The following is a 27,687-nucleotide window of genomic DNA, read 5'->3' as shown; positions in this document are numbered from 1 at the left end:
TCCAGAATCCTGGGTTACCTTTGCCAAATTCTCTCCCATCATCAGGCAATTGCCCAAAGAAACCCTGACTTCCAGCCAACTTGGGTTTCACAGAGAAATACTCAGACCTCTTCTGTTTTAACTTCTTCCGTTCATGACTATAAACATTGTTTTAAATTCTTCATTTCAGGACTATGAAGATTAAAAAAATCTTTATAGAAGGAGTTCTATAGATTTAGTATTCCTAAATCCATTATCGTCATAAATAGAACTCCTAGATTTGGAATATGAAGACATATGATCAAATTTTTAATGAAATACTCTGATTAAGTCAAACTGCTAATACGTCTTCACGTTGCCAAAACTCAGAGCTACTCAGAGATGGGGATAATTTTCCTGGGTGTAATCATGACTCTTTGAACTGGGGTCAGCTAAAAGTGCTTCAAAGCCTGTCTAGTTCTCTTCCCTTAACCACTCTTCCTTCATTGCAACATGTCCTTCAATATGGGGACAACTGGATCTTTTCAATTTCATATACAGCATTTAAATTCATAGCAGGGGTTGCCTAAGTTGAAATTTATCAAACAGTGGTGTGTTGGAGCTGGCTCATGAGGGCTAATTGTAAACTTTTCAGGAATGTTGAGAGCTGGTTGGTGGCCATGGTTGGGGTATTTATAACATAGAAATTGCCAAACGCAACAGATCAGGGCTTTTATTATTTGTTTAAGAGCATACCACTGCAAAGTGTTCACATACTAATTCATTCCTTCAAGGCTTTGTTAAAATGCCACTCCCTGTTTGAAGCTCTCTGTGATCCAGTGAAATCCCTTTCCCAATAGTACTTCATTTTGAAGCTTTTTATGAGATAAATAATTTTTACCCATGAAGTATGGACATTTATCCACATCCACATGTCTTATTGTTTCTAGAATCTTAGTTTATTAAGTGCTGGATTGCTATATGATTTAAAAAAATCCTTTAGAATGTCTTGTGTAATCCTTGCAGGTTTAGCACTCAAAATATTTTGTAAATTGCCAATAAAATATTAGCCCACTAGTGATCTAAGATTCTACTTATGCTCAGTTATGCCACTGCCTCCATTAAAACCTCAGTTGAGATTCTCCCAGTGGAAACCATAGCAGTATCAGGGTATTGACATGATATATCATCCAAAGAAGGTAAGAGTGAGCATGGAGTAGAGGGGGACAGCCTCTGTATTTAGCTTTGGCTGAGATAACACTCCTTAACTTTTAAAGACTGGTAATTTGATCCATTTCTTTGGTTATATAATTGCTCCCACTAGGGAAGGGGGTAGGAAGGGATATGCCATCTTGTGCTTTGAAACTGATAAATTTATTTCAGAGGGTACAGCATGCAAAAACATTACAATTTTTTTTTCAAGGTAGCCCAGCTATGAGCATGCTTAGAGAAAGGAGGAGGATTTAAAGAAGAGCAAATGATTAAAATTTCATTTGGCCATTTCTTCACTTATTCACTCAATAAACATGTATTGGTTGAATAATATATTCCAGACTTTGTTTTAGGCACTGAGGATATAAAGAAAATAAGAATTTATGCATCCCTGTGGAAATTGCAATCTATTAGAATTTGAAGGTGGAAGAAATGAATTTAGAAAGAGATTTCTTCAAAATTATGGGAAATTTAAGAGTCAAGTAGAATGGCAAATTGAAAGGACCAATCAAAAACAGTTTTAGAAAGTGAAATGTGCTATGTCTAATGGTGAAATATACAAAGACTCTTTTTTCTTTGATATGATTGGAGTTGAGTTCAGAGGGAGAAAGAGAGAGAGTAAAAGAGAGATAAGAATGTGGGTTTGAACAGATTCCTCCTTCCTCCAGCCCAGATTTATACTTCCAAAGGTATATATAGATGCTATTTATACCCAGTGGAGCCATTAGTGCTGAAGAGTTTAGCTACATGGCTAGTAATTAGGAAGAGGCAATGAGAAAACCTATTTCCCCGAGGTCTTCTCCCTGCTTCACTCCCACAACTTCTGTCTGCCCACTTGTGCAATGGACATAGCTACAGCGATTCCGTTCTCACAGTAGCAAGATAAATCACTAAAGCCGTTTTGCACTTGCCCAGGGACTTTCAAGTGAGGATCTCAAAGTGAATCCAGGCTGCTGTGTACCACAAAGAGGACCAACATTTCTCTTTGGCTTTAAAAGATGTCCCATTGTGAGAATGAACTTTGGGTTTTATCTCTCCCTTTGAAATAGATACATCAAAGTGAGACATCTGAAGGCAAAGACACAATGATCCTCAATCCAAAGCCAAGTTCAAAAACAGAGATGAGTTGTGTTATTATGATATTGTATTTGCTGGATGAGATGGAGGACAAAGAAAGATTAACTTGCAAACATAAAACAGGCTTTGAAATTTCTATTAGTCTTGGGCCCCAGGGCACATACTTTTTCAGCAGGACACTTAGGTTTTAGAAGTAGGGTAGCAATGGCACATGTAACACATGAAACCTCATTTTTCTCTCAGTCTGAAATGTACAGTTATTCAAGTGAAATTTATTAATGATTAGATGATGAATGAGGAAAATGAGTATTGGGAAGTTGTTATTGAGAAGTGCTTGCTTTTTGGGGGGACCCAAGCTCATGCTTTTGAGGGCTGCATTCAGGGTTAGGCATTTTAAGTACAGCAGTGGCTTTCTGTATGCCAACTTTCTAAAGCAAAATTCCAAGTCAGGTATACCTACCTAATTGTAACTGTGCTTGAAACTATAAATTATAATTAAATAATATATGTATCAATCATATTAAAGGATAAAATCTTCTAGCGCAGCTCTGAATATCAGTATAGAGAAAAGCATTTCAAATCTATTCATTTTTAATTCCTTATCCTTGATTACTACACCTACTTTTTTGCTCAAGTGATACTGGAATAGTTTATTTATTCATTCCACATTCAACACACCAGGAAGGTAAATTTTCAATTTCAGGATCATACCGCCTTCTGTTGTCTTAATTGGGGTTCCCCAGAACCAGACCCTAAAAAGGATTCGAAAGAAAAGAGTTGGCTTGGGAAGTGAAGGAAACAGGTAGAGAAGTGCATAGTGATGCAGAAAAGAGAAAACAGTCAATAAAAGGTACCGATCACCCTGCCTAACTAGAGTTACGATTTCCATTTGCATTGGCCAGACTTGTCTTCCTCATTGATAACTCAGTTCATATCTTGCAGGGTTGTTTTGCAGTCAAATGCTCTATCCCTGAGCTATACCCCCATGGGTTGTTTTGAAGATTAAAGTATGCAAAGCCAATTACCGGGGACCTGGCCTATAATGATCATCTATCATTATTATTGCAGCTAAATAATGAGAGAATAAATAACATTTTCACAGAGCTTCTGGAGACAGACATTGTCTTGAAGGCAGAATTATTGTGACATATCAGGGAAATGGAAAGAAAATCGATGTTTTATGTCTTTTCTTTGAGTCTGTAGCGCATAGATCTGAGGAGCTTCAATTTTGTACTTACTAATTGCTTTCATTTGAACCCATTAAACATTTCACTGGAGCTGTTTGAGATTTTACAGCTCTTTCTCATCTCATGTTGAAAGTGAACAGGTATGCCTTTCAGAGATGAATTGAGTCTACCTAAGCATGAATGAGAGGATCAGAGGAAGTTCCCTTCTGGCATCATTTCAGAGATTAGTAATTTGTGAAACTCTGATGATGCAAGGAACAGCATAGAAAGCCATTTCGTTCCCTTTTGTCCAGTCTAAGTGCAAATTTGAACTTTCATGGCAGTTTGTTTGCATGTTAATGTCTGTGCTCTGTCACCCTGGAGTGCTTTAGACTTCCTAAATTAGGTTGGGCAGGTGATTTAAAGAAGGGGTCATTCCATTACATAGGCTCCATTTCAGAGGCACAGAACTGGAAATTCACAGGAGCTTCATTTTATCCCAGGGATGGTGGCCTGGAGAAGGAGTGTCAAGGGCCAGCAGCTGGTCAGAAGTAGCCTCCGGCATGTCTCCTCAAATATGGAAAAGTCCAGCAAAAGAAGAAAGGGTAAGAGTACACAGTGGTCTAATTAGCATTTGCTTCTTGTAGCCCTGGAAATGTCAGTCACCAGTTGGTAACAAAATAAAGATGTAATGTCAGTGATAATGAATTAAATTGTGGCCATTTGCATTGGAATGCCATGATAATGATCTGAAATTACCATTGTATATATTCCCCTTGACAGTTCAAAATTGGACTCCAAGCTAATAGTATTTTGGATGAACTTTAAACCAGTGGAATTGCTTTGAGTACACTCCTTTTGGCAAGCCATGTGGATTTGAGAAAGTTAATTTACCTCTGCTTTGTTCAAGCTGTTTGGTAATTGATGAACATACCATAAAAGTTTTAATGAATAACCACAGGGACCATTTAACTTATTTACTAGGTAAAAGTGAAATGTACTTGATTACCTTCCCTAATCTGGCTCTCCAAATGAAGCCAACCCAGAATAAATACTGCCTTTTCGTGTGTGCATGCAGTCTCTGATGCACAAAACATCGCAGGCAAATATTTTCCGAAAATCTGAATGGAGGAGTTGCATTTTCTCCCATTAGCTTCGATTTATAGTTCTGCTGCAAGCATTAGACATTGCTTAGGGAGGACTTATGTCTCTGTGCATGAGGACTGGAGGCTCTGTTGCAGTGGGGTTAGGCAGCAACCCACAGAATCAGCACATTATCTTCAGAGCGTCTGTTGTGTGAATAACTCTCTGACAACACTCCACTATTGTGAAGCAGTTAAAATAAGAGCCACTTTTTTTCCCCTGGCCTCCTGGTGTCTAATTACACTATAGCATCCTTTCATAAGTAGAATGTTATTATGAGATAATTGCCCACATGTATCTTAGTTTCCATTAAACTGTATTCCTTGATACACCTTTGTAGAATGTTTTTTAACACTGCAGACAAAGAAGGTTGTGTTGAAGTAGTAGCAAAGTCAAAAGATGTGCTCTATCCCATTCACTCCACCTTAGTGGGAGCCTCTCACAGAAGTGGGTTAGATTTCCAGCCTTATCTCTTACTAACTATGCCTTTTGAGGAACCCATTCAGCAGCCCATGCCTCAGTTTCCTCATCTGGAATTATGAGCTGACATTAAAAGTTGGCCGTGAGGATTAAATGAGATAACTCCTGTGACACATATGATATGGTGCCTAGAACAGGGCTTCTTACCTGGAAGGCCTTCTTAAACACAGATCCTGGACCCCATTCCCAGAGATTCTGATCCAGTGGGCCTGGGGTGGGGCTCAAGAATTTTCATTTCTAGTAAGATCTCAGGTGGTATTAGTCCAGGGACCACACTTTGACAATCACTAGTCTAGAAGGTAAACAATCCTTGAGAATTTTGGTTTTCTTCTTCTGTGGCTGGAATAAATTGCTACATCAGTAGAAGCCTCTAGAGGACCCCAATCAAGTTTTATTCACCAGTAATATTACCTATCCCAGAAACTAACATAATTGGTATTGAGGACTGAATTAAATTGAGCTGTGGATTTTAGAAGGTCTAGAAACTACATAGTCTGTAACATAGTTGGTCAGAGAACGGAAACTGAAGCCAGAGCACCTGCAGTATGATCCCAGTTCTGCCACTTATTGTTTATATGTCCTTGGGCAAGTCTTAAGCTCCTTAAGCCTCTGTTTTCTCATCTATGAAATGGGTATAGTAATAGTACATACATCATCTGTTGTTTATAATATTTATATTCCTTAATCCCACAAAGTACTGTCAGTCCTACAAAGTACAGTATCAGGCACAGAAAGCATCCGAACATTTCTGGCTGTCCTTATTATTAGTAGTTACTTCTCTCCTCTGCAATGTCACCTCTCCCCCTATCAGGGAGAAATCAATTCTTACCATGGTTCTGTTTCTGAAAGCTGTCGTGTCACATTAGAGGCATTTCTGTGTTTTGATATTTGCTTCAAAAAGTAACTACCTGGGGAATTCCCTGGCAGTCCAGTGGTTAGGACTCTGTACTTTCACTGCCGAGGGTGCAGGTTCGATCCCAGGTTGGGGAACTAAGGTCCCCCAAGCCACGTGGTGCAGCCAAAAAAAAAGAAAAAGTAACTATCCCTGTGAGCGATGACAGATTAGGTATTAAACTAATTTGCATCAAGAAATAGTTACACCAGATAACCTAGCCCCATTACATATGGAAGCAGATGTCCTCAAGAAATAGGTTTTATGGATATAACTGGATGCACTAGGTTAAACTAAGTTATCAGTTTCTGATGGGAGCTTACTTGCGGGAGGTGGTGGCCAGCATAAATAGTGGAGACTGACCCATAGGTACGAACAGGGCACTAAAGATCCACTTCTCCCTTTCCATTGTTGTATCTTGATCTGACTGTATTTGCAAGTGGTGAGGGTTCTGAACTCAAGATGGACCTGGAATGGGGATGGCTGGAGCTGCTCCCAACTTTGGAAAAAAAATTACGTACCAAGAAATTGCAATTGTTAAAATAATGGGGCTTCCCTGGTGGCGCAGTGGTTGAGAGTCTGCCTGATGATGCAGGGGACACGGGTTCGTGCCCTGGTCCGGGAAGATCCCACATGCCGTGGAGCAGCTGGGCCCGTGAGCCATGGCCACTGGGCCTGCGCGTCCAGAGCCTGTGCTCCGCAACGGGAGAGGCCACAACAGTGAGAGACCTGCGCATGGCAAAAAATAAAATAAAATAAAATAATGTGAGTTGAGGAAGATAAAGAAAAGGTATAAGAAGAGTGTGAAAATCATCTTTATTTATTTTAAAAATTAATTTATTTTGTTTTATTTATTTTTGGCTGTGTTGGGTCTTCGTTGCTGCACGCGAGCTTTCTCTAGTTGCGGTGAGCAGGGGCTACTTTTCATTGTGGTGCGCAGGCTTCTCATTGCGGTGGCTTCTCTTGTTGTGGAGCATGGGCTCTAGGCACGTGGGCTTCAGTAGTTGTGGCTTGCAGACTCAGTAGTTGTGGCACATGGGTTTAGTTGCTCCATGGCATGTGGAATCTTCCTGGACCAAGGCTCGAACGTGTATGCCCTGCATTGGCAGGGGGATTCTTAACCACTGGGCCACCAGGGAAGCCTGAAAATCATCTTTATTTGTATCTTTCATAGTTAACCACATTAGTGTTTATGCCTACTAGATTTTGCTATGTAGACACACACAAACACACAATTTATGTATTTATTAAATCAAAATTATTATTTTTATCCATGCTGTTTTTAATGTGCTCTTTATCAATAATATATCATGGACAGATTTCCATATTAAAAAATAACTCAAGACATTATTTTAGTGTCTGCATAGAATTCCATTGCATGGATATATCATAATTGACTTATTGAATCTCTGCACTGCAGTGTGATGAGTACTTTGTACATATGTCTTTGTAGCTTTTTCATGAATTCTTCATGATAATTTATGAAGAGTTGAGTGAATCATCAAATATTATGCAAATTTTAGGGGTTTTGAGCAGTATGTTAGTTACACAGAGTAAAGGGCAGCCTTATTTTAGTGTAATATTTTTGCTAGCTAGTGATCACTCATTCATTGAGTCATTAATTATGAGTGAATTCCTGATATATGCCAGACCTTTGATTACAGCAATAAATAAGTATAGATTAAATTTGTTCAAGATGGTAAAAAGGCCAGTGCATTTTCTCTCATTGTGGGTGCAATGTGTGTTTACTCTTGGGCGGGAAAATTGTTGTGTCCGGATCTGCTTATGTCACCTTGGCTGCATATTAGAATCACCCAGGAAGCTTTTAAAGAATACTAATGCTTAGCCTCCTCTGCAGCTCTTCTGCAGTCTGCGTTTGGTTCTGAGCATCGGATAGTTTTGAAAATTTCCCAGTTGATTCTAGTGAGCAGCCGGGTTTGAGAATTACTAAGCTAAGACACTCACCCCTCTCTCATCTGGACTTTAACAAGACCCTACCCTCAAACTGCCAGTCCAGCTGAGCTTCAGTCTGTCTTTGTGTCCAGGTCTCAACCCACATGAGAAATACGAGGAATATTTTGTAACTCTGAGGGGAGAATGAATAGCCTTACTTTCATTTTTGCCAAGTTGGAGAGGGTCCCTCTTGCATTTGAGATGAGACTGATGATATCAGTGTCTCCTTTCCTGCTGAAACCTCCTCAAATTTGGGGTATGTGGATTGGGTCTGACCTTTCTCCAGTTTCTGGCTGAGATTCAACACACACACGTGCACGCACACACACACCCCACACATAACTTTGACTTTTATGTGGTTGGGTTATGTCAGTCTATCACTGGGGGATACCAGTGTCAAATTCACAGTTCTGAATGACTGAGAGTCTGTTTTACAATGTGGCTTAAATACTTGCTTTATTAAAACCAAAATATGCTTCAGAAGTACAATCTGGGGCTTCCCTGGTGGCGCAGTGGTTGAGAGTCCGCCTGCCGATTCAGGGGACACGGGTTCGTGCCCCGGTCCGGGAAGATCCCACATGCCGCGGAGCGGCTGGGCCCGTGAGCCATGGCCGCTGAGCCTGCGCGTCCGGAGCCTGTGCTCCGCGACGGGAGAGGCCACAACAGTGAGAGACCCGCATACCGCAAAAAAAAAAAAAAAGTACAATCTGGAAGAGCAAATTGCTTGGTTGGGAGAGAGCGATTTTATAAATCCCAGTAACAGTGAACCACTCAAACCTCCCTCTCGAGTTCCACGCCAGGCAGCAGCATCCTATTCTGTGCCATCTACTGCAGAGTGCTCAGCGTCCCCGATGTGTGGATGAACCTAATGCCCCACATGAGCTCTAGAGTAATTCAGTTTGTTTTCCCTGGATGGAGACATTAGGTTTTGAAAAGTTGTAAAACGTGCTTGCCTTGAGCACTGTTTGAGAAAAATACGAATTTCCTTCTTACTGTCTATTAAGTCTCTCAGGAAGCTTTAAAAAAAGTTCTGGTTAAAGAGGTTTGCATGAGTTTACTAGATTATAAACACATGTGATATTCAGAAAAATAATCAGCAACAATACAATTTGCATCTCAAGGTTGTTGCCCCCCCAATGAACCTCACTGCCACTTAATTTCTTCATTATTAAGAGAAGAAATTGTTTTTCTAGTCTTCAAATATAAAAGGAGAGTCCTTCCCTCTTTATAATATTGTTGAAGTGAATCTGAATTCAGTTCTTTTTATGTGCCAGGCACTGTACCCATTGCTTAGGTGTTGTATCTCATTTAATCCTACATTTGTGTACAGACCAAGTGCTTGTGAATGGCAGCCATTTATGTTCATAACTCATTGACTAGTCCTGTGCACTGAGATAGGAGAAAAACTGCATATGTTTAGGGTTATATGGTAGAAGAAACTGATGGTTTAAATAACCAAGTTTACTTTATGCAAGAGAAGAAGAACTGCTTTCTTCCAAAACGTGGTACTATTCCATGACCCAGTGACAATTCCTGGGCTTGCCCTCTCCCATCTCCTTTGAGTGTAAATGGCTCAAACACTTACGTGTCCACTAATGACATGTAAGATTCCAGGTGTTTGTCTCAGGCTTGTATAGGTGGGATATACAACTGCTATGTACTGCCCACCCAACTATTTCTCACTCTCTCAACATTTTTTGGTTCTCTGGTTCCGTATTTGATTCTGTATGTTAGATCCAGGGCTCTTTGTCTCCAGGGCTGTGTATCTGACAACTTATCTTAGAACCTCCTGAGACTTGGTCTTCATGTCTTTTCAGCTCAATGATTTAATATATATTTGTTTAACACCCCCTACTTTCAAGTACCCTGCTAAGCCCTGTAGATACAAGCGTGGAAAACAAATACCCTTGAACACAATGTTGACGTGGTACTGTAATTGCTTTTCCTTCCTTTCTTGTGGAGTCTTGTATATGGGAAACAAATAGTTTAAGGCTCCTCCAACCTGTTTCTTGATTCCAGTGGTTCACTTGTTAGTGGTATAAATTTGACCTATTTGATTGATCTCAACCTTGATTTTCTTCTCTGTACAATGAAGATCGTAAAGTAAAATCTACCTCATAGGTTTATTGTAGAAGTACAGAAATGCAAGAGGGAGTAAAAAATGATAATTTAAGCATTTAACACTGGAGAGTTAAAAAAAAGAAACTGTGCACTATTCATGTGATGGAATACCATAAAGCAACATGAATCAATGTGCTGCTTTGTCAATGTATTCCCATGATTGCACCTGTAAAAGCAAGATTCAATAAAAATTTAAGATCTAAGTAGTGGTATACAGGATGATACTATTAATGAAGAGTGAAAGGATAACTCCCCCAACGATATTATTTCCTGTTGCTTATGGACATATGCATATTAATAAAAATGTATGAACCCAAATGGAGACAATCACACCAACTTTCTAATGATGTTGATGGGGAGAAAAAGAGGGAAATGCATTTGGGCAGGGGTGAAGAGTTTTCATCCTACCTGTAACATCTGATTTCCTCCAAAAAGGATTTCATCAGATATGACAAAATGCTAATTTTGCAATTTTAGGATGAACGTGTCATTTTTCTCATTCTTTTTAGAATTTAAATACTTCTTAATCATAAAATGTAAAAGGAGAAGGAGAGGGAGATAGAGGGAAGCAAGAGGAAGAGGAAGCTTGTGTGAGATACTGCCTCCTTTCTGGGTTTGCCTTTCTTAGAGGGGAGTGAGGGGGAGAGCCGTTGAAAGTAGAGTTAACAAACAGCTCCACACCACATCGTGCCTGAGGCACCCAGTACCCAGAGAGGCATTCAGATAGACTGCTGGTGAGCCGCTGGTAGTTTGGGATGCTTCTGCTCTCATGTGAATGAAGCAGCAAAGGTTTTAAGAGCTTCACACCCCAGCTCTGATCTGAAATGAAGTTAGGTGTTTGAGAAACAGTTGCTGGAAACAGTTCTGCTCCCTCTGGAGCCTCTGTTCATCTTCAAAGCAGCTGCTGGAAGGGAGGGAGGGAGGCAAGCAAACTATCTTGGGCATGTGTGTGTGTTAATAAAAACAAAAGGGCTTTCCCTGAATAAAACATGGATGGTTTTCCCAGGATGAAGAATTCAATTGTAAGTCCACATTTCTGCCTCTTTTGAAGTTTTGAGCAAAGAACTTAGAGCCTCATCTTTCCTTACCCTTGGGGCCTTTGGATTCAAACAGCCCTGGACTCCTATCCCAGGCCCAGCTCAGCCATTTCCGGCTGTGGGATCTAGGGCAAAGTAATTAACCTCTCTGAGCCTCAGTTTACTCCTCTGTCAGTTAGCTTAGAACCTTGTTGTGATGATGTATATAGAGAACTTGGAAAATGATAGACCTCAATATAAGTGAATACCTCCTGCTAACCTTCTTCAGTAACATATTCCTTTTTATTAGACTCTCTTTTGATTGCCTTTTCCACTAATAGGGTGATCAGCTTGTCTTGATTTGCCCAGGCTTTCCTTGTTTTAGCACTGACGGTTCTGTGTCCTGGGAAACCCCTCAGCTCTGGGCAAAACAGAATGGTTGGTCACTCTGCAGTATGTTCTGGCGTATGCCAGACAGAGTTCCTTGTCCTCAGGAAGTTTATAATCTAGTGTTACTTCTTGATCGCCTCATCATCCTTGATGTATGAATTGTAATTATTGTTTACTTTATTATTGTTATTACTCTGCAGCCTCCCTGCTAGACTATACATTCAGAGAAAGCAAGGAATACATTATTTTTTAATTTTTTACATTATTTCCCCTATTATCAAACTCATATTTACTGGGGATTCAATAAATATGTACCATACACATTAATTAATACATGAGATCAACGGAGTTGTTTTCCTCCCAGTTTTTATGGTCTTAATCGTAACACTGAGTTATTTTAGTCTTTAAATTTCTGTGTGAATTATACACACATATATACAGAAACATTGAATTTGATTATCTCAGTCACTGGTGCATGAACATTAGTATGTTGAAGAATCACCTGGAGGTATTGTTAAAATTCAAAATTTGGAGCCCGGTACCTGAGATTCTGCTACAGCAACTAAGGGATAGGGCCAGAGAATCTGCAGACGCTCAGAATGAGTCTCATGTCACAGTAACAATGGGAAAAACACAGGTCTATCCTCTTGCCCTATGAATAGGGTACATTCTGGTCCAGGTTTACATGTGTCGATTCAGTGAAATTATCAATAGCACCCCTTTTACCTTCGAGTATACCTGATCTGATGAATATGTATGTAGTCACCTCACTTATGAGTCTATGCATTGCAATACTTAAGACAGCCTAGAGAGCTCTTCTGTTGGCTCCCTCTCTAGGGATCTTGTTTTTCTTTCATAACTTACAGCCGTGCCTGCTTCAGCAGCACATATACTAAAATTGGAACGATACAGAGAAGATTAGCATGGTCCCTGCACAAGGATGACATGCAAATTTGTGAAGCGTTCCATATTTTTTTTTAAGTTTAAATGGTATCATACTCTACCTATTACTTTTTCACTCAACATTTTGTTGTTGAGATTTATACATAAATATTTAATTCTTTTATTTTAACCTCTAAATTCCACTGTACAAAAAAGACCAAACTTTATTTATTCTTACCACTGCAATTAGATTATTTTAATTTTTTGCCAACAGTGCTACAATAAATAACTTTACACATGAAAAAAAAATAATTTACAGCCTGTCTTACTCATCCATCTAGTAAAGTAGGCTTTCTTTCTCACTTTTAAAAATTGTGCATCATCTCAAAACTTACAAACCCAAGGGACTGTTTTATGTTACTTTCTCAGTGGAATAGGAAAACCAGCTCACTTCATTCCCTTAATATGATGCTCATATTTCCACAATGGAGATAGTCTAGCCTAGAGCTTTAATGTAAATGTGATTATTATGACAAAATCATACCTTTGTGTATAGGAATATCTTTCCTGTGCAAATAACCCCAGGAGGCCAGTCCAGAAATCTTGGTGGATAATTCTATTAGAAGCTCTCATCAGAAGCTCTATACTCAGTTCTCACCTGAGTGCAGTCACAACTTCAGCTCAGTCCTAAAGGTACCTGCTTCTTAAAGATGTGTTAGGGAAGTCTATTTAGCCATGAGTTTCATACTTGGAAAATGTAAATAAGTCTCTTGGATAAGAGGTTGTGTAAATTAGGTAATGAGGTTGCAAGACTTCACATTCTAGGATCATCCGGCTTGGGTTTGAAGTCCTGTTCTACCATTTACTGGCTGTGTGAAGTTGGGCAAATTATATTCTCTCGGTCTTACTATCCTCATCAGTAAATGGGGATGATAACAGTATAATAGGGCGTTGTCAGGATTAAAGAAAATAAGTCTTATCACAGACTGTCTCGTTGCCATTGCAACCTCTTTTTGGCTCACCTCTGATTCCAGCCAAAGCTTTGCTGGATTATTTTGATTCATACTGATCACATCCCTCCTCAAGTGTTGCTTACCTTCCTGTGTTTTGCCCCAAGACCTTCTCCAAACCTTGGGAGTCCCCTCAGTTCAAGTGCAAGGGCAGCCCAGAAGTGCAGAGGAGATAATCTTTAACCAGTGGGAGCTGGAAGGCAGTGGATAAATGCCCGAGCCTCCTGTTGTTCGGAAGGACAATTATGGAGGTAATTTTGCATGCTTCCTAGAAGTCTTGGCAAGGTCAAGACCTTGTTGCTAAAATCAGAGATCTATATAGAAGATTCTTACTAGGTTTTGCTCCTTCCTCATCTCATTTCCCTCATTTGCTCACTCCTCTTTCCAAGGATTGACCCCCACTCCAAAAAAAACTTCTCCCCCCCTTCCCCCTCCCCCAGTCCTAGTCTTAAACTCCAGGAAAATCAAAATAAGTTATATAAAGCACTGAGCATAGTTTTGGCACATAATAAGCTCCCAATGAAAGTTAGCTACTACTACTAATCATAATAAAAATGACAATATCTTTTGCCCTGCAGGGTGAGCTAGAGATCTGTATAATATAAAGGAATCTTTCTGATTCTTTTTTGAAATAGAATTGAGATAAAAATTTTTTTCTACCCAAAAAGCTCATACACTCTGTAGTCTTCATTTTACCAAGATAAATATCTATTGTTTTCTACTTTCCACCTCACAGTAATGTTCTAAGGATCTAGAATCCTAGAATGAGTGCTTTTACTTAGTTTTTTCATCCCCCAGGCAGAGGAAAGGAAACCACTTAAATTCAGGGGAGTAGTCTGTATTGAACACCTGTTAATCTTTTTATATTTTACTGCTGTTTCCACAGAATGAAAGAGAGTGTTTTCATTACCGCACCCGGCAAATGTTGTTATTTGTTGAACATCCACTTGTCCTTGTATCTAGAGATGTAGGCCATCGTTGACTTTTTTTGTCTAATCACTTTGCAGAAATTCTTGTGGGTATTCTGAAGCTGAGACCATCTTTTCAGCTCATCCTAAACATATAGATTTCATTCTGTGTCACAAGAGATTACAAGAGGAGTTTAGACATACTTCCTAACCAGTTCTTCAGGTAAAGAAGATTCTGGAAATGTATGGCGCTCAGAAGTGTGCATTATTTATTTATTTATTTTTAAATAAATTTATTTATTTATTTTTGGCTGTGTTAAGTCTTCATTTCTGTGTGAGGGCTTTCTCCAGTTGCGGTGAGCGGGGGCCACTGTTCATCGCAGTGCGCAGGCCTCTCACTGTCGCGGTCTCTTCTGTTGCGGAGCACAGGCTCCAGACGCGCAGGCTCAGTATTTGTGGCTCACGGGCCCAGTTGCTCTGCGGCATGTGGGATCTTCCCAGACCAGGGCTCGAACCCATGTCCCCTGCATTGGCAGGCAGATTCTTAACCACTGTGCCACCAGGGAAGCCCCAGAAGTGTGCATTATTATTGTGGAAAGACTATTTCTAGCACTCTATTCCTCTCCAAATTTTCAGTCTCCTAAACTTTTTCCTGGTTGAAGATAACAAGTTCTGATTGGTCTTTGATGGAGTTAAAGATAGACTGTCTCAACTTTGTTTACCAAACCATTTCTTTTTTTAAATGTTTCTTTTCTTCCAAATAATAAGGAAAATGTGTCTGTTTTCTTTGTCGGCTTTTATTATTAAAAGTTGTTTGTATGAATCCCAGTCAATCAGTGCTACTCACAACTAGGTTAGATGTCTCTGTCTGGTATAATACTTTGTATTTATTCAGTCACAGTCAAGAAGATTGCCTCTATTGTCTTTCTTCCTGAATTGCAAGCTCCTTGAAGAGAAATCTTTTCTTAGTAACTAGTTCCTGACACATAAAGGAGCTTCTTGAATCTTTGGTTTCATTTCCATATTATATTTACTTCAGTTCCACAAATTCCATTATACAGCTTCTCACTGTGACACAAGTACAAGAATTAAATAGAAAATTCTATAATCTGGTTACTTATGCCGATTGTAGAAATCATGTCATTTGGAGAAGACATATTTTCCATTTAGTATAAATGATAGAAATGCATATTATGAAAAAGAAGATTATGAAATTTATAACCGGTTGGTAATAACTATTGTTTGTATGATACTTTAAGCATCACAAGTAATCTAAAAGATGAGAATAGGTAACATCTAGTGGCAGCTCTGTTCTGGGCATTGTGCTAAGAAACACTTTGCATACATTCTTTTGTTTGTAATTCAGTGATTCTATGAACTAAGTGCTATGTTGAGGTTAAGTATTGACTTGCCAAAATTAACATAGCCTGTAAAAGATGGATCTGGGATTCCAACCAAGGTTTGTCTGACTCCAGGATCTATAGATTAACTTTGACATAATCTGTCTTACTTCCTATCTATTATCTCATCTCATTCTTACTGCCCAGAAGCTATTAGTTTCCCTCTTTTAGGGTCAGGGTAACTGAGATTCAGGAAAGTTCAGGGCTTAGCCTTAGGCTTCCATACTGGAAAGGGCAGAATACTAGTCAATTTGTCTCGTTTTTCTCTCCTATCCTATCACCTCCCAACACCCTTTGATATATATCCTATTTAAAACCTTAAGGGTTCAGCTGCTACCCATTTGAACTACACATGCTTTTTCTACCAAAATAAAATTCTGTTGGGGATTGTCTTAGAACGGTTTCCCTAGAAAGCAGAGCCTGGGGCACAAGCTATGTGCTGATATTTTATCGAGGAGAACAGTTTTTAGGAAGCAGGAGTGAGATGAAAAAGGAAATTAAGTGTGAAAGGAGAAAAGGCAAATATAAAGGGGTCCATCACCTAGCTGGTTAAAGCTTTGTGAAAGTGGGGCTGATTGCTTATTCTCATGAGATGTCTTCCAAATGTCTATATATACGTTTTTTTCTGTTTCAATAGTCAGGGGGGAGAAAGGAAAAAGAATGTATTCATGGATTCTTATCTCCCATTTCCAAAGTTTTCCCCATTGTGTGTCAACTGGGTTATTCTCAGCCCTTCTGCAGCAGCTCTCCTAGGGAGTTACCAGGAAAGCTGAATTCTGACACAACGGAAGTATCCATGTAGCAAGCCAGAATATATGAGGTAATCCATGGTCTATCTCTGCCTGGTCACCTGCAGTTTAAAGTCAGTGGACCCCTAAGGGACCAGCCAGGGCACCTGCACAGGCACTAAGCTAGTTCTCACGAGCAACAAGGAAACCTATAGTTTGTGTGTTAAGATGCGAAAGGCATGGTTCTACCACATCGTGCTTGCACAGCACATTATCACAATTCCAAAACATTCTGCAGTGTGTGACAGGAAGAAGTGCCAGCAGGTTGAAAAGAATCCAGAATTCTAGAAAAACTAGGGGTCTCCTCAAGAGAAAGACTTCTCTTCTCTTCCCAGGAATAAATTACAGTTTTCCTGAATATCTGAAAGCAGTGTTGGGGGTTACCCTTGAAAGCCCAGGCTGGGTTTGGTCAAATAAGTTCATGGGCACATTTACAAATTAAATCCAAGTTGTTTTGAACTTTCATCTAGTAACAGTCCAGTCTACACAGGTACTCAGCATTCTTGTCATATAATAGTATCTCCACACACCTATGTTCTCAGATGTCCAATAGGAGACAGGCTTCTCCACCCCTGGTAGACCTCACTGTATCTCACTGCACATGCCCATGAGTTCATGAAGACACAGCCCCTGCCAGAGGATGGCTACTGAATTTAACAACCCTCCCTGCACAGAAGATGAAAACCTCCCTCCCCCCACCCAGCACTTATTAGAATGCAGTTGTTGCCAGGCAGTCTTCCTTAGAAGGTCATCCAAAGCATCAAGCAGAAAACTGTGGCTGATAGAATCCAGGGAGATGTTTAGACTCCATTGGCTAAAGCACAGGTTCCAACTTACCCCATTGTCATGCTGGGAAATACCTAAACCTGAATCAGGTTGGAGGACCTTTGAGTTAGAAGATGGGAGAACCTCCTGATACTAATTTATGTGATGGTCTTAGGTACTTCATGGGGGTGAGTCCATACTGAGGAAGAGAATGAGACGGAAATTTGGTCCCATGACAAAGCATCATTCAGCAGAAGGAGGAGGGATTTGCTCCATCTCTGTCCTCTTGGACTGTTTGAGTCCTAGATGAACTGGCTGGTAAACAAAGTGAACACTAAATCAGCTATCTGCGTTTACTTTTCATTGGGTGCTGTCAAAACTTGCATGGGTCACAAGGGTCAGGAAGTGGTACATGTAGCATCCCAATGGCAATATTCACTGTGTGATGAGCAAGAACAGAAATTCTGGCAGCAACTGTGGAAGCATCATGGTGGAGTTATCTGCCATGTTCCCAACATGTGATATTGGCATCACTGACTCAGACATTAGTGTCCTTGGTCTCCAGTATCAGCAACCTGGGTCCAGGCGTTAGCAGCCTTAGTAACATCAGCAGGCGTGAACAGCTGGAGGTGTACCTTTGTTAAGGGAAGTAAGGGTTCTAGAGGCAGACAGCCATAGTATAGGCTTGCGAGTGTGCTTTTCTATGTTCTTGAAGGACAGGTGAACTGGCTATGGGGGAGTGTTGACTGTGCCTGACACACACTTTACTGGTGGTGGTGCTGGGGCCATTTCAGAACCGCTCAGTTGCCTAGGAAAATTTGCTCTACACCCTCTAGGAGGCAGGGGATGGACTAGTCCAGGGGTCTGCACACGTTTTCTGTAAGGGGCCAGATAGTAAATATTGTAGGCTTGGCAAGCCTTACCATCTCTGTTACAGCTGTGCACTTCTGCCATTGTAGCACAAATGCAGTCATAGAAAATAGATAAAAAGATGAGCATGACTGTGTTCCAATAAAACTTTATTTACAAAAACAGGTCATGGGCCTGTTTAGGGCCCGGGGTTGTAGTTTGCTGATCCCTAGACTAGTTAAAGAAAACATCAGCACAGTTAGACCAAAGTAGAAGCTTCTTTTTATCCCTTATTTATAACAGACCAGAAAACAAACACCGCTTCTAATATCTTGCCATTTCTTTCTCTGCCATTAACATTTTATTTTGACTTTATAACTCTTTAACTGCATGAAACATTAATGTAAGACAGTAAAGTATAGTGATGTATTCATTATTTTTTATTACCTGGAGGATGAACGAAAACGCAGTGTACTCACCAGCTGCCATAGTCAACTGATAAAATTATATGTTCTCTGTTCATTGATCAGTATATAAAATGGTATAAGAAATATATATTCCATTATGTTACAAGCATAAAGTGTGAAACTCATAATTGTTTATAACACAAAATCCCAATTCATTCTGCAAGAGATATAAGGCAAGTGAATAACTGAAAAATCATGTCCTAGGCGTAATATAATCTTCAGAATTATGTCCAATATGCACATTAAGTAAAGTGAATACAAGCCACGAAATGTAACATCAAGGGAATAGTCTTGTACAAGTTGACTTGAATAATTAAATATACCCCCCTTCCTATAGTAGGTAGGGTGGGTATTCATCTGTAGAGGAATATGGGATGCTTCAGGTATCACTAGAATAGGGGTTTCAGAGATAATATTCAGTGTATACATATTTATACACACATACATCACATGCTTACTGTGTACATACATACATGTACATGCACATATACACAGATATACACATACGCATTTTTCAAGCTCTGTTGATTTAATCTTATTTTATTTAGGCTCAGGTAGTCTACAAAAAGAAGAGAGCTTAGACATCAGCATCCACTTTATTTTCACTTGATCGCTCTGCCGATCCAAGGGACCCTGTAACTGAGAATGGTTTATTCAAGACACTAACGCCAAATCTAAAGAAAAAAAAATGATACAAATGAATTTATTTACAAAACAGAAACAGACTCACAGACTTAGAGAAGGAACTTATGGTTACTGGGGGGAAGAGTGGGAGGCAGGGGTAGATTGGGAGTTTGGGATTGACATGTACACACTGCTATATTTAAAATGGATTACCAAAAAGGACGTACTCTATAGCACAGAGAACTCTGCTCAATACTCTGTAATAACCTTAATGGGAAAATAATTTGGAAAAGAATAGATACATATATATGTATAACCGAATCACTTTGCTGTATACCTGAAACTAACTCAACACTGTTAATCAACTATACTCCAATAAAAAAAAGACACTAACTAATGCCAATTGAGTTGGGACTCAAAACACCCTCTTCTCCATTCCTGCTACCACACTCTGCCTTAATGCCTTGAGCTCTCCTCATCTCCACCTCTAGTCAATAACTCTTTTCCCTGCAGGAAATCTCTTTTTAGTTTACTGCTCTTTTCATTATATGGAGACTTTCTTCATTATTTTTTTATTTCAGGCTTGTGTGGGCTTCATATCTTATTTGTCATTAGGAATGCAGTAATGCAATCAGTTTTAAAAGATTTATAGTTTTTCAGCACTGAAACACATTTCCTGCTATTCTGCTGTTATGCCCTTTAGATATTTATAAAGATTCTGGGATAGCAGATGAGCTCTTAATAAATATCACCATTTACAAATGCTTAATTAGGTGATTCAAGGTCTGCTGAATATTGTAAAACAAAAAAAATTGTGGAAATAAATTAGCCGAGGCTGATAGTTCTCATGCTTAATTCCTGATTTAAAGTGATTTTATTCATTGAAATGATCTCATTATTTTCATGGGTTGACTTTGTAATGTTATATCAATACTTTTAAATTTATAAAATAAATATGCATTAATAAAATATAACTTTTATCAGCTTCCCCAAATGTGTTTACCATAAAATTTTTTATTTTAAAAAGTTTCTTGTAGGGCTTCCCTGGTGGCACAGTGGTTGAGAGTCCGCCTGCCGATGCAGGGGACACGGGTTTGTGCCCCGGTCCGGGAAGATCGCACATGCTGCGGAGCGGCTGGGCCCGTGAGCCATGGCCGCTGAGCCTGCGCGTCCGGAGCCTGTGCTCCGCAACGGGAGAGGCCACAGCAGTGAGAGGCCCGCGTACTGCAAAAAAAAAAGAAAAAAAAGAAAAAAAAAAAAAGTTTCTTGCTACTTAAAACCAAAGTAAAAATCAGTGAAACAATAAGATAAATATAATGTTAGAATTGGGGTGTTGATAGGTGATTGTGCCATATGCTGAGATATTTGAGCAAACTAGGTGCAGGAAAAGAACTTGAGAAATAAATAGTTCTAAGACTAGTTTTCTGAAACAGAGAAAGAGCCTCTGGAAACTCCCATAGAAACTCATCCATGGGTCCCTGTTATATAAAATAGCAAAAAACAGACCCTCTCTGTCAGAGCTGGAGATGAAGCAGTTGCTTTCCCATAAATTTAGTCATCTAACATATTTCTAATGTGTGCCAGGCACTTTTCTAGGTACTGGGTTAAATAAAATAGGTGACTCTTGCCCTTAAGGAGATTACATTCCAGTTGGAGAAAGCATAAGAAAGAAGCATAATATATACAGTATTATTATAAAGATAATATTAATAGCATAATGTTATTATAACATGGAAAAAACAAAGCAGGGTCATCTCTCCAAGAGTGCTAGGCTGGGGAGGGGTGTTTTAGACAGGTTGTTTTGAGTAAGTCTCACGGAGAAGGTGACTGGAAGTTGATGAGGGAATGAGCCACGTGAACTTAAGGAAGAAGATTGTTATGAGCAGGAGTAGCAGCCAGTTCACAGGTGCTGAGGGAGCAGAAGGTAGCCAGTGTGCTGTAGTGGAAAGATTACGGGTGAACATAATAGGCCGTGATTACTTATCTCCCACTACTGTCACAGTACCTGCAATAACTTTCAGACCCATGGTTTTCAAACTACTGCTATAGTCTTAACTACCATTCAGTGGATGAAGATACTGAGTCATAGAAGTTAAGCTACTGGCTCAAGGTCACTATTTTGTAGGTATACCTATTTTGTGGGTATTTTGTAGGAAGCCTTTATAGCAATGCCTTGCTGTTTGGGTCTTAAAGTCCTTATTTTGCCCATAAGAAAACATCAAAGAACTTAACTCCCTCATGATTGCACAACTAATGAATGTTAGAGATGGGATTAAAATCCAGGTCTCTGTTTTTAAGATTGATGCTCAGGGCACCTGTACGTAGGGAGAGGGACTCTTGTGAAATTGCCCAATAACACGTAACAAATGTAACTACAAATGGGCAATGTGAGGTTTATTAAATTTCCTAGAGAGGAGAATAGTATTATGAAGGCACCGTTTGTCATGCTAAAGGATCTGAGTTTTTAATGGGCTTCAAATGGGAGAAAAGATCCTTTTAGAATTTGTGGTATGACTTCAGTTAAAGAGAAGAGGATGCAAACTCTTGTCTAAAGTTTCAAGTGCCGGCTGGGTTCCTTAGGCCAGTGATTGTCAACTGGAGGATATTTTGTCCTCCAGGGAAAATTGGAAAAGTCTGGAGACATTTTTGAATGTCATGACTTGGGGTTGGGTTGCCACTGGCATCTTGTGGGTAGAACCCAGAGAGGCAGCTAAACATCCTGTAATGTACAGGACAACCCAAAGGTATTATTTAGCCCAAGATAACAGCATGCCAAGGTTGAGAAACCTTCTTTTAGTACACCTGGGAGAAAAGACGTAATTTGGGAACTAGAGTGTCTGAATTCAGACAGTCTACTATTAGTATTACACTTTTAATCAGGGAGACTGATCTAGTTGATTTGCAAAAATAGAATATTATATAGATTTCTCAGCAGGAAGGATTGTGATTGACTGAAGAATAATGGAAATCTCAAAGCATATAGACATGAGATAAAATTCTGGAGCTGCTACCTGTTTTAGCTGCTGTGTGATTACTTTTGAAATTCTCAGTTTCTTCATCTATAAAATGAGAACTCTAAAAAGATGCACTTTTCATTGTTTGGAGATTTAAAAAAAACACACACATTTTTCACCCGAGTTTGAAACTATTAACAAATGTTAGTTATATTTACTGAACACCTGTTCAAACTGAGCAGATAATACTATTTAATTATGAGAAATGCAGTACAAATCAGTCTCCCAGTTTCCATGAGAAACTGAGAAATATTCTGGGTTAGATGCAGGTTTTATCTGGGTGAAACCAGACTCAATTTTGATATATAGGTGTCACCTGTTTGATGTATGGTCTATTAAATTTCCGGCCCTCCCAAATCTGGTGAGGAAAGAAAAGTATCTCACAGAGAGAATGCAGGCAGTATTTCAAGGATAAAAATCATTTAAAATATTTTTAAGGGCTGGCTGCTAAAAGTTTAAACTTTGTTATTTTTTTTTTCTTTTCTAGAAAGGGAATTGTAAATTGAAGGGAGTTTGCTAAATATGTTACAGCACAACAAATTAAAATCATCTTCATGTCAGAGATCAACATGTAGCAAAAATCAGTGTTAATATTTTGGGTTACAGCTGACTTAGTAGGTGGCTATTTAAGACTTTCTTTGCAAATTGCTCTATGTTAGGTAGGTTGATTTCTCCCTGTTTTTCATTGCTTAAAGCAGAAGTAACAATTCCGACTCCCTGTCACTTAAAGAGGTGGCGCTTTATTACATTTAGCTGAAAGGGCACTGTTGGAGCATGGACAACGTAAGTTAACTGTAATCAAGCTGCTCCAGACGGGCTGTTGTGGCCTCCCAGGTTGTTCCTTATCTGCCTAAGCTGCTCCTTGGGACTGTCTGTCCACAGAAATGCTGCTGGAGAAAAGACTCTGGAGTGATCAGCTTTTCGCTGGTTGTATGTCACAGTCTGGGTGATTACTGATTTTCTTTTTATGTGTCCTGTTTTATACGTCCAGCAGAATCATGGGCTGTACTTCTCCACTGTTGGGTTAGAGCACTTTCAGTAATTGTTCCTCCAACAACTTGTAAGAAAGAATTACATATAGAGAAGTTAGTTTTTGGTTGGAATTCAAACACAGCCAAGAGATGCTAAAAGATACAATTTCAGTTTAGCCAAGGAATAGGGTCTTAGTGTCAACCTAAGTCCTTGTTTCTTATTTTTAGCTACAAAGAGATATTTACTTTTCAGTATGAGATACAGGGCCAGGTACTGCTTTACAGGGCTCCAATTCCATGGGCAAAGAGCTCTATGAAGACGTCACGGACATACTCTGCCGCAGGGTCCGCCTTTTTTCCTAACACTTCAGTGATTGTATGATTTAAGAGGCCCTTTTAGTCTTTGTTTTGTTTTGTTTTCAAGATTGTCTCATGGATAGATGTTACAGATATACCTATATTTTATTTATTTTTATTATTATTTTTACATCTTTATTGGAGTATAATTGCTTTACAATGGTGTGTTAGTTTCTGCTTTATAACAAAGTGAATCAGTTATACATATACATATGTTCCCATATCTCTTTCTTCTTGCATCTCCCTCCCTCCCACCCTCCCTATCCCACCCCTCTAGGTGGTCACAAAGCACCGAGCTATCTCCCTGTGCTATGCGGCTGCTTCCCACTAGCTATCTATTTTACGTTTGGTAGTGTATATATGTCCATGCCACTCTCTCACTTTGTCACAGCTTACCCTTCCCCCTCCCCATATCCTCAAGTCCATTCTCTAGTAGGTCTGTGTCTTTATTCCCATCTTACCCCTAGGTTCTTCATGACATTTTTTGTTTTTTTTCTTAGATTCCATATATATGTGTTAGCATACGGTATTTGTCTTTCTCTTTCTGACTTACTTCCCTCTGTATGACAGACTCTAGGTCCATCCACCTCACTACAAATAACTCAATTTTGTTTCTTTTTATGGCTGAGTAATATTCCATTGTATATATGTGCCACATCTTCTTTATCCATTCATCTGATGATGGGCACTTAGGTTGTTTCCATCTCCTGGCTATTGTAAATAGAGCTGCAATGAACATTTTGGTACATGACTCTTTTTGAATTATGGTTTTCTAAGGGTATATGCCCAGTAGTGGGATTGCTGGGTCATATGGTAGTTCTATTTGTAGTTTTTTAAGGAACCTCCATACTGTTCTCCATAGTGGCTGTACCAATTCACATTCCCACCAGCAGTGCAAGAGTGTTCCCTTTTCTCCACACCCTCTCCAGCATTGTTTCTAGATTTTTTGTTGATGGCCATTCTGACCGGTGTGAGATGGTATCTCATTGTAGTTTTGATTTGTATTTCTCTAATGATTCATGATGTTGAGCATTATTTCATGTGTTTGTTGGCAATCTATATATCTTATTTAGAGAAATGTCTATTTAGGTCTTCTGCCCATTTTTGGATAACTGGGATCACGCAGTTTGGTAACAACTATTCCAGTTTTAGGCTACAGCATATTTAATATCTATGTAAGAAATCCTCCAACATTCTTAACCAAGAGCTAACTTCCAAGTATAATAATGGGAAACTTTATATTTAATTAAAATACATACTTTCTGGCTAAGGAATAAAGTTCTTTTTCTTTTTTTATATGTTATAAGATAATATAGATACCACATAATTTTCCCTGTATTCAGTCCATTGTAACTTAACAAAGAGAAACTTTGCCTTTGAATTTGAAGAATACATTTCATCTAGAGATAAACTTTCATAATATTTGCTTCGAGCCTAAGAGTTTAATTTATAATTCCCCGTTATGTTCAGCAATTGTCAGAGTGGAAGGCAATAGCAGATGAAAGAGTAAGGGGAGGAGTGTGAAAAACTGACATTGGTATTAGACTTTTAAAATTTTATACAGGTATTTTTGCACAATTGATATTAGAATGTGGCATAGGTGGCATTTCAGGTTTCCTTGGAGGCTGTACCTTTTAGTGGTGGTAGTGTAAAGAAATTAGTGTAAAATCTGTCTTGACTGAATGATTATAAAGCCTGCACATCCTATTTTTCAGAGCAGGTTTTAACATGAGAAGAGCTCTTACCCCATTGTTTGTTTTTCTATGTCAATTAAGTTACTGAATTATAATATAAATACAAAAAAGACATAAATCATGATTTTATAGCTTGAAGAAAATCAATTTCACTCGGTTCAAGAAAGAGAATATTACCAGTACTCTAGAAACACTCATCATGGCACCTTAGTCACTAACCCCTTCTCCTCAACGAGAACTTCCTTTCTGATTTCTAATACCAGAGATTGATTTTGTCTATTTTTGAATTTTATATAAATAAAATTTATATAAATAAAATTTATATAAATAACATTTATATAAATAACATTTATATAAATAACATTTATATAAATAAAATCATGAATTATAAACTCATTTGTGTCTGCTTTTCTTTTTGTCTCAACGTTTTGTTCATGAGATTCATCCATAGCATTAGTTCATTTATTTTAATTGGTGTATGCTGCATGTAAAAAAATGCTGTAATTGACTTTTTAATTATTTTGTTGTTGTTGACAGATATTCAAGTTGCTTGCAATTTTTGGCTATTATGAACAGTTTTGTTTTCTTTCAGCACTTTACAACCACCAGTATTTCTCTAGAGAAATAGAGCTATTTGTCTTTATTTTACTCTGGTGGGAGAGGTTTTTTTTTCTTATTGCTTGTAAGAATTTATTTTTCCTTTCTATAAATTTTACCAAGGTGTATTAATTGTGTGTGTGTGTGTGTGTGTGTGTGTATTTGCCCTGCTTGAAGTTTATAGTGCCTCATATCTGTTGCTTGGTAACATTCATCAGCTTTGGAAAACTCATTATTTATTTAAAATCTGCACATTTTCTTTCTTTCCCTTTTGGGTCTTCAATTACACATGTGTTAGTCCTTTTCATGTTTCTTTACTCTATTTTATGTGTGTTTCATTCCTTTTCACTTTGTGGTTCAGACTGAATAGTCTGACTTATCTTCCAAATCTCCAATCGTCTCTTCACCTTTGTCCAATCTGCTGTTAAACCCATTCTATTGCGTTCTCAAGATCAATAATTATATGTTTGCATCTAGAATTTCTATTTTATTCTTTAATAGATTCCAGTTCTCTGATCATGTTCTTCATTTTGTTATCTCTTTAAGATATCAATTATTTTAAGTCTGATAACTACAATATCTGATCACTTGTGAATCTCTTACGTCGGTTATTTTTTTTTCCTCTTACTCCTATCTCTTGGAATTTCTATTAACTTTTCACTGAATGCTGGTTATTGACCATGAAAAATTGAAGAAGTTCTTCATTTACCTACTGGTGAGAATATAAGCAGATCACCATAGTTCAACAAAGGTTGAGCTGTTTCCAGGCTGGATTTGAGTCTCTGGAGGGCCTGATCTTTTGAGAATTTACCCTTACTTCTGGGGTGTAGTCCTCTGGGGTTCCAAACTGAATGCCTGAGGTATTTGTTAGTGCCCTTCTTTTGTTGGGACCTATATGCCAGCTTTATATCCCAATCACAGTTGCTCTGTCAACTCTTCCACCTCTTGGCTTCTGATTTCTGCTAAGCTTTTCTTGACCTGTGCACATACAGATAAGTGGAAACCTCCAGGGAGGAAAATGTGTAGAATTTTGGCTCACCTCAGTGAATTTTTTTTTTCTCTATAGTATCTAATCCCTTAAGGCTTGGTGCCTTGATAGTTCTCATGCCTTCAAGAAGATATTAAGTGAGTTCTATCTGCTACAATTAGTCCACCATTACTGGAATTGGACATTCCAGATATCCTTTTGTATCTCATGTCACCACAAACTTCTCTTTCAGTATTAATCAGAATTGCAGTTTTACATTTATTTTTATGATACTTTATAATAGTACATCTCTCTCTCAGTAGACTGTAAACTCCAAGAGGGAAGTGTCCATGTGTGTTTTTATGCACCATTGCATCCCAAGTAACTAGCAGAATGCCTGATGCAGAGTATGGAATCAAATATTATGTGAATGAATGAATGATTAGGGAACTTTTGAGTATGTAGAAAGAATAGAATAAAACATTAAGCTAAAGTAGCAAGGCGAAAGTAAAATCTTGATCCAGAACAAAAGAACTGAAAAGGTTATCAAGAACATATGAAGTTATTTCATGAGACGGATCTTGGAAAGATGGCTACAGACAGTGGTGGAAAGTGAGAACAATATTTTATTCAAGCCTTTGTGAGAACTTGTAGGCAGAGAGGGAGTCATTAAAGGCTCTGACAACTTAAATATCTGGACCTTAGAATATTTATGAGGAATAAACAAGACATTGCTTTGAAAGTGCCCATCACAATGCCTAGAAAATATAATAGGTATTCAACTCCAGTGGTTAACGTAGTCCCATTCACAAATAGTGAAAACTAATTTTAAAAATTCTATGTGTTTAGAATTCTCATACTCTATATTTTCAAAGGAGAAAATTAGAGTTGTTGATTATAGAATCTCCTGGAATCTCATATTTGAAAGGGACTTTAGATATTACTGATATAAGATAAAATACTCTGGGAGTATGTTGGTTCCTTGA

At 38.6% G+C, this 27,687-nt stretch overlaps 1 protein-coding gene across 8 annotated transcripts in view; it reads left to right on the top strand.

Annotated features, from left to right (window-relative positions):
* The window catches only part of LOC307178258 (uncharacterized protein), a 1,492,981-nt gene that overhangs the window by 515,808 nt on the left and 949,486 nt on the right, over positions 1-27,687 (top strand). For 7 of the 8 annotated variants that reach the window (XR_013825157.1, XR_013825159.1, XM_079906244.1 and 4 more), the window contains one exon: positions 3,917-4,018. The exons of the other annotated variant lie outside the window; for it this stretch is intronic. Coding sequence is in view for 5 of the 7 variants with exons in the window: in XM_079906244.1 (XP_079762370.1) it covers positions 3,917-4,018 (102 nt within the window). In the remaining 2 variants the exon portion in view is untranslated. The remainder of the gene's footprint in view (positions 1-3,916; positions 4,019-27,687) is intronic. 8 annotated transcript variants of the gene reach the window in all.

This window comes from Stenella coeruleoalba (assembly GCF_951394435.1).
Source record: "Stenella coeruleoalba genome assembly, chromosome: 20".
Lineage (NCBI taxonomy): Eukaryota > Metazoa > Chordata > Mammalia > Artiodactyla > Delphinidae > Stenella > Stenella coeruleoalba.
The sequence above is the reverse complement of the archived record's forward strand: the minus strand, read 5'-3'. Positions and strand labels throughout refer to the sequence as shown.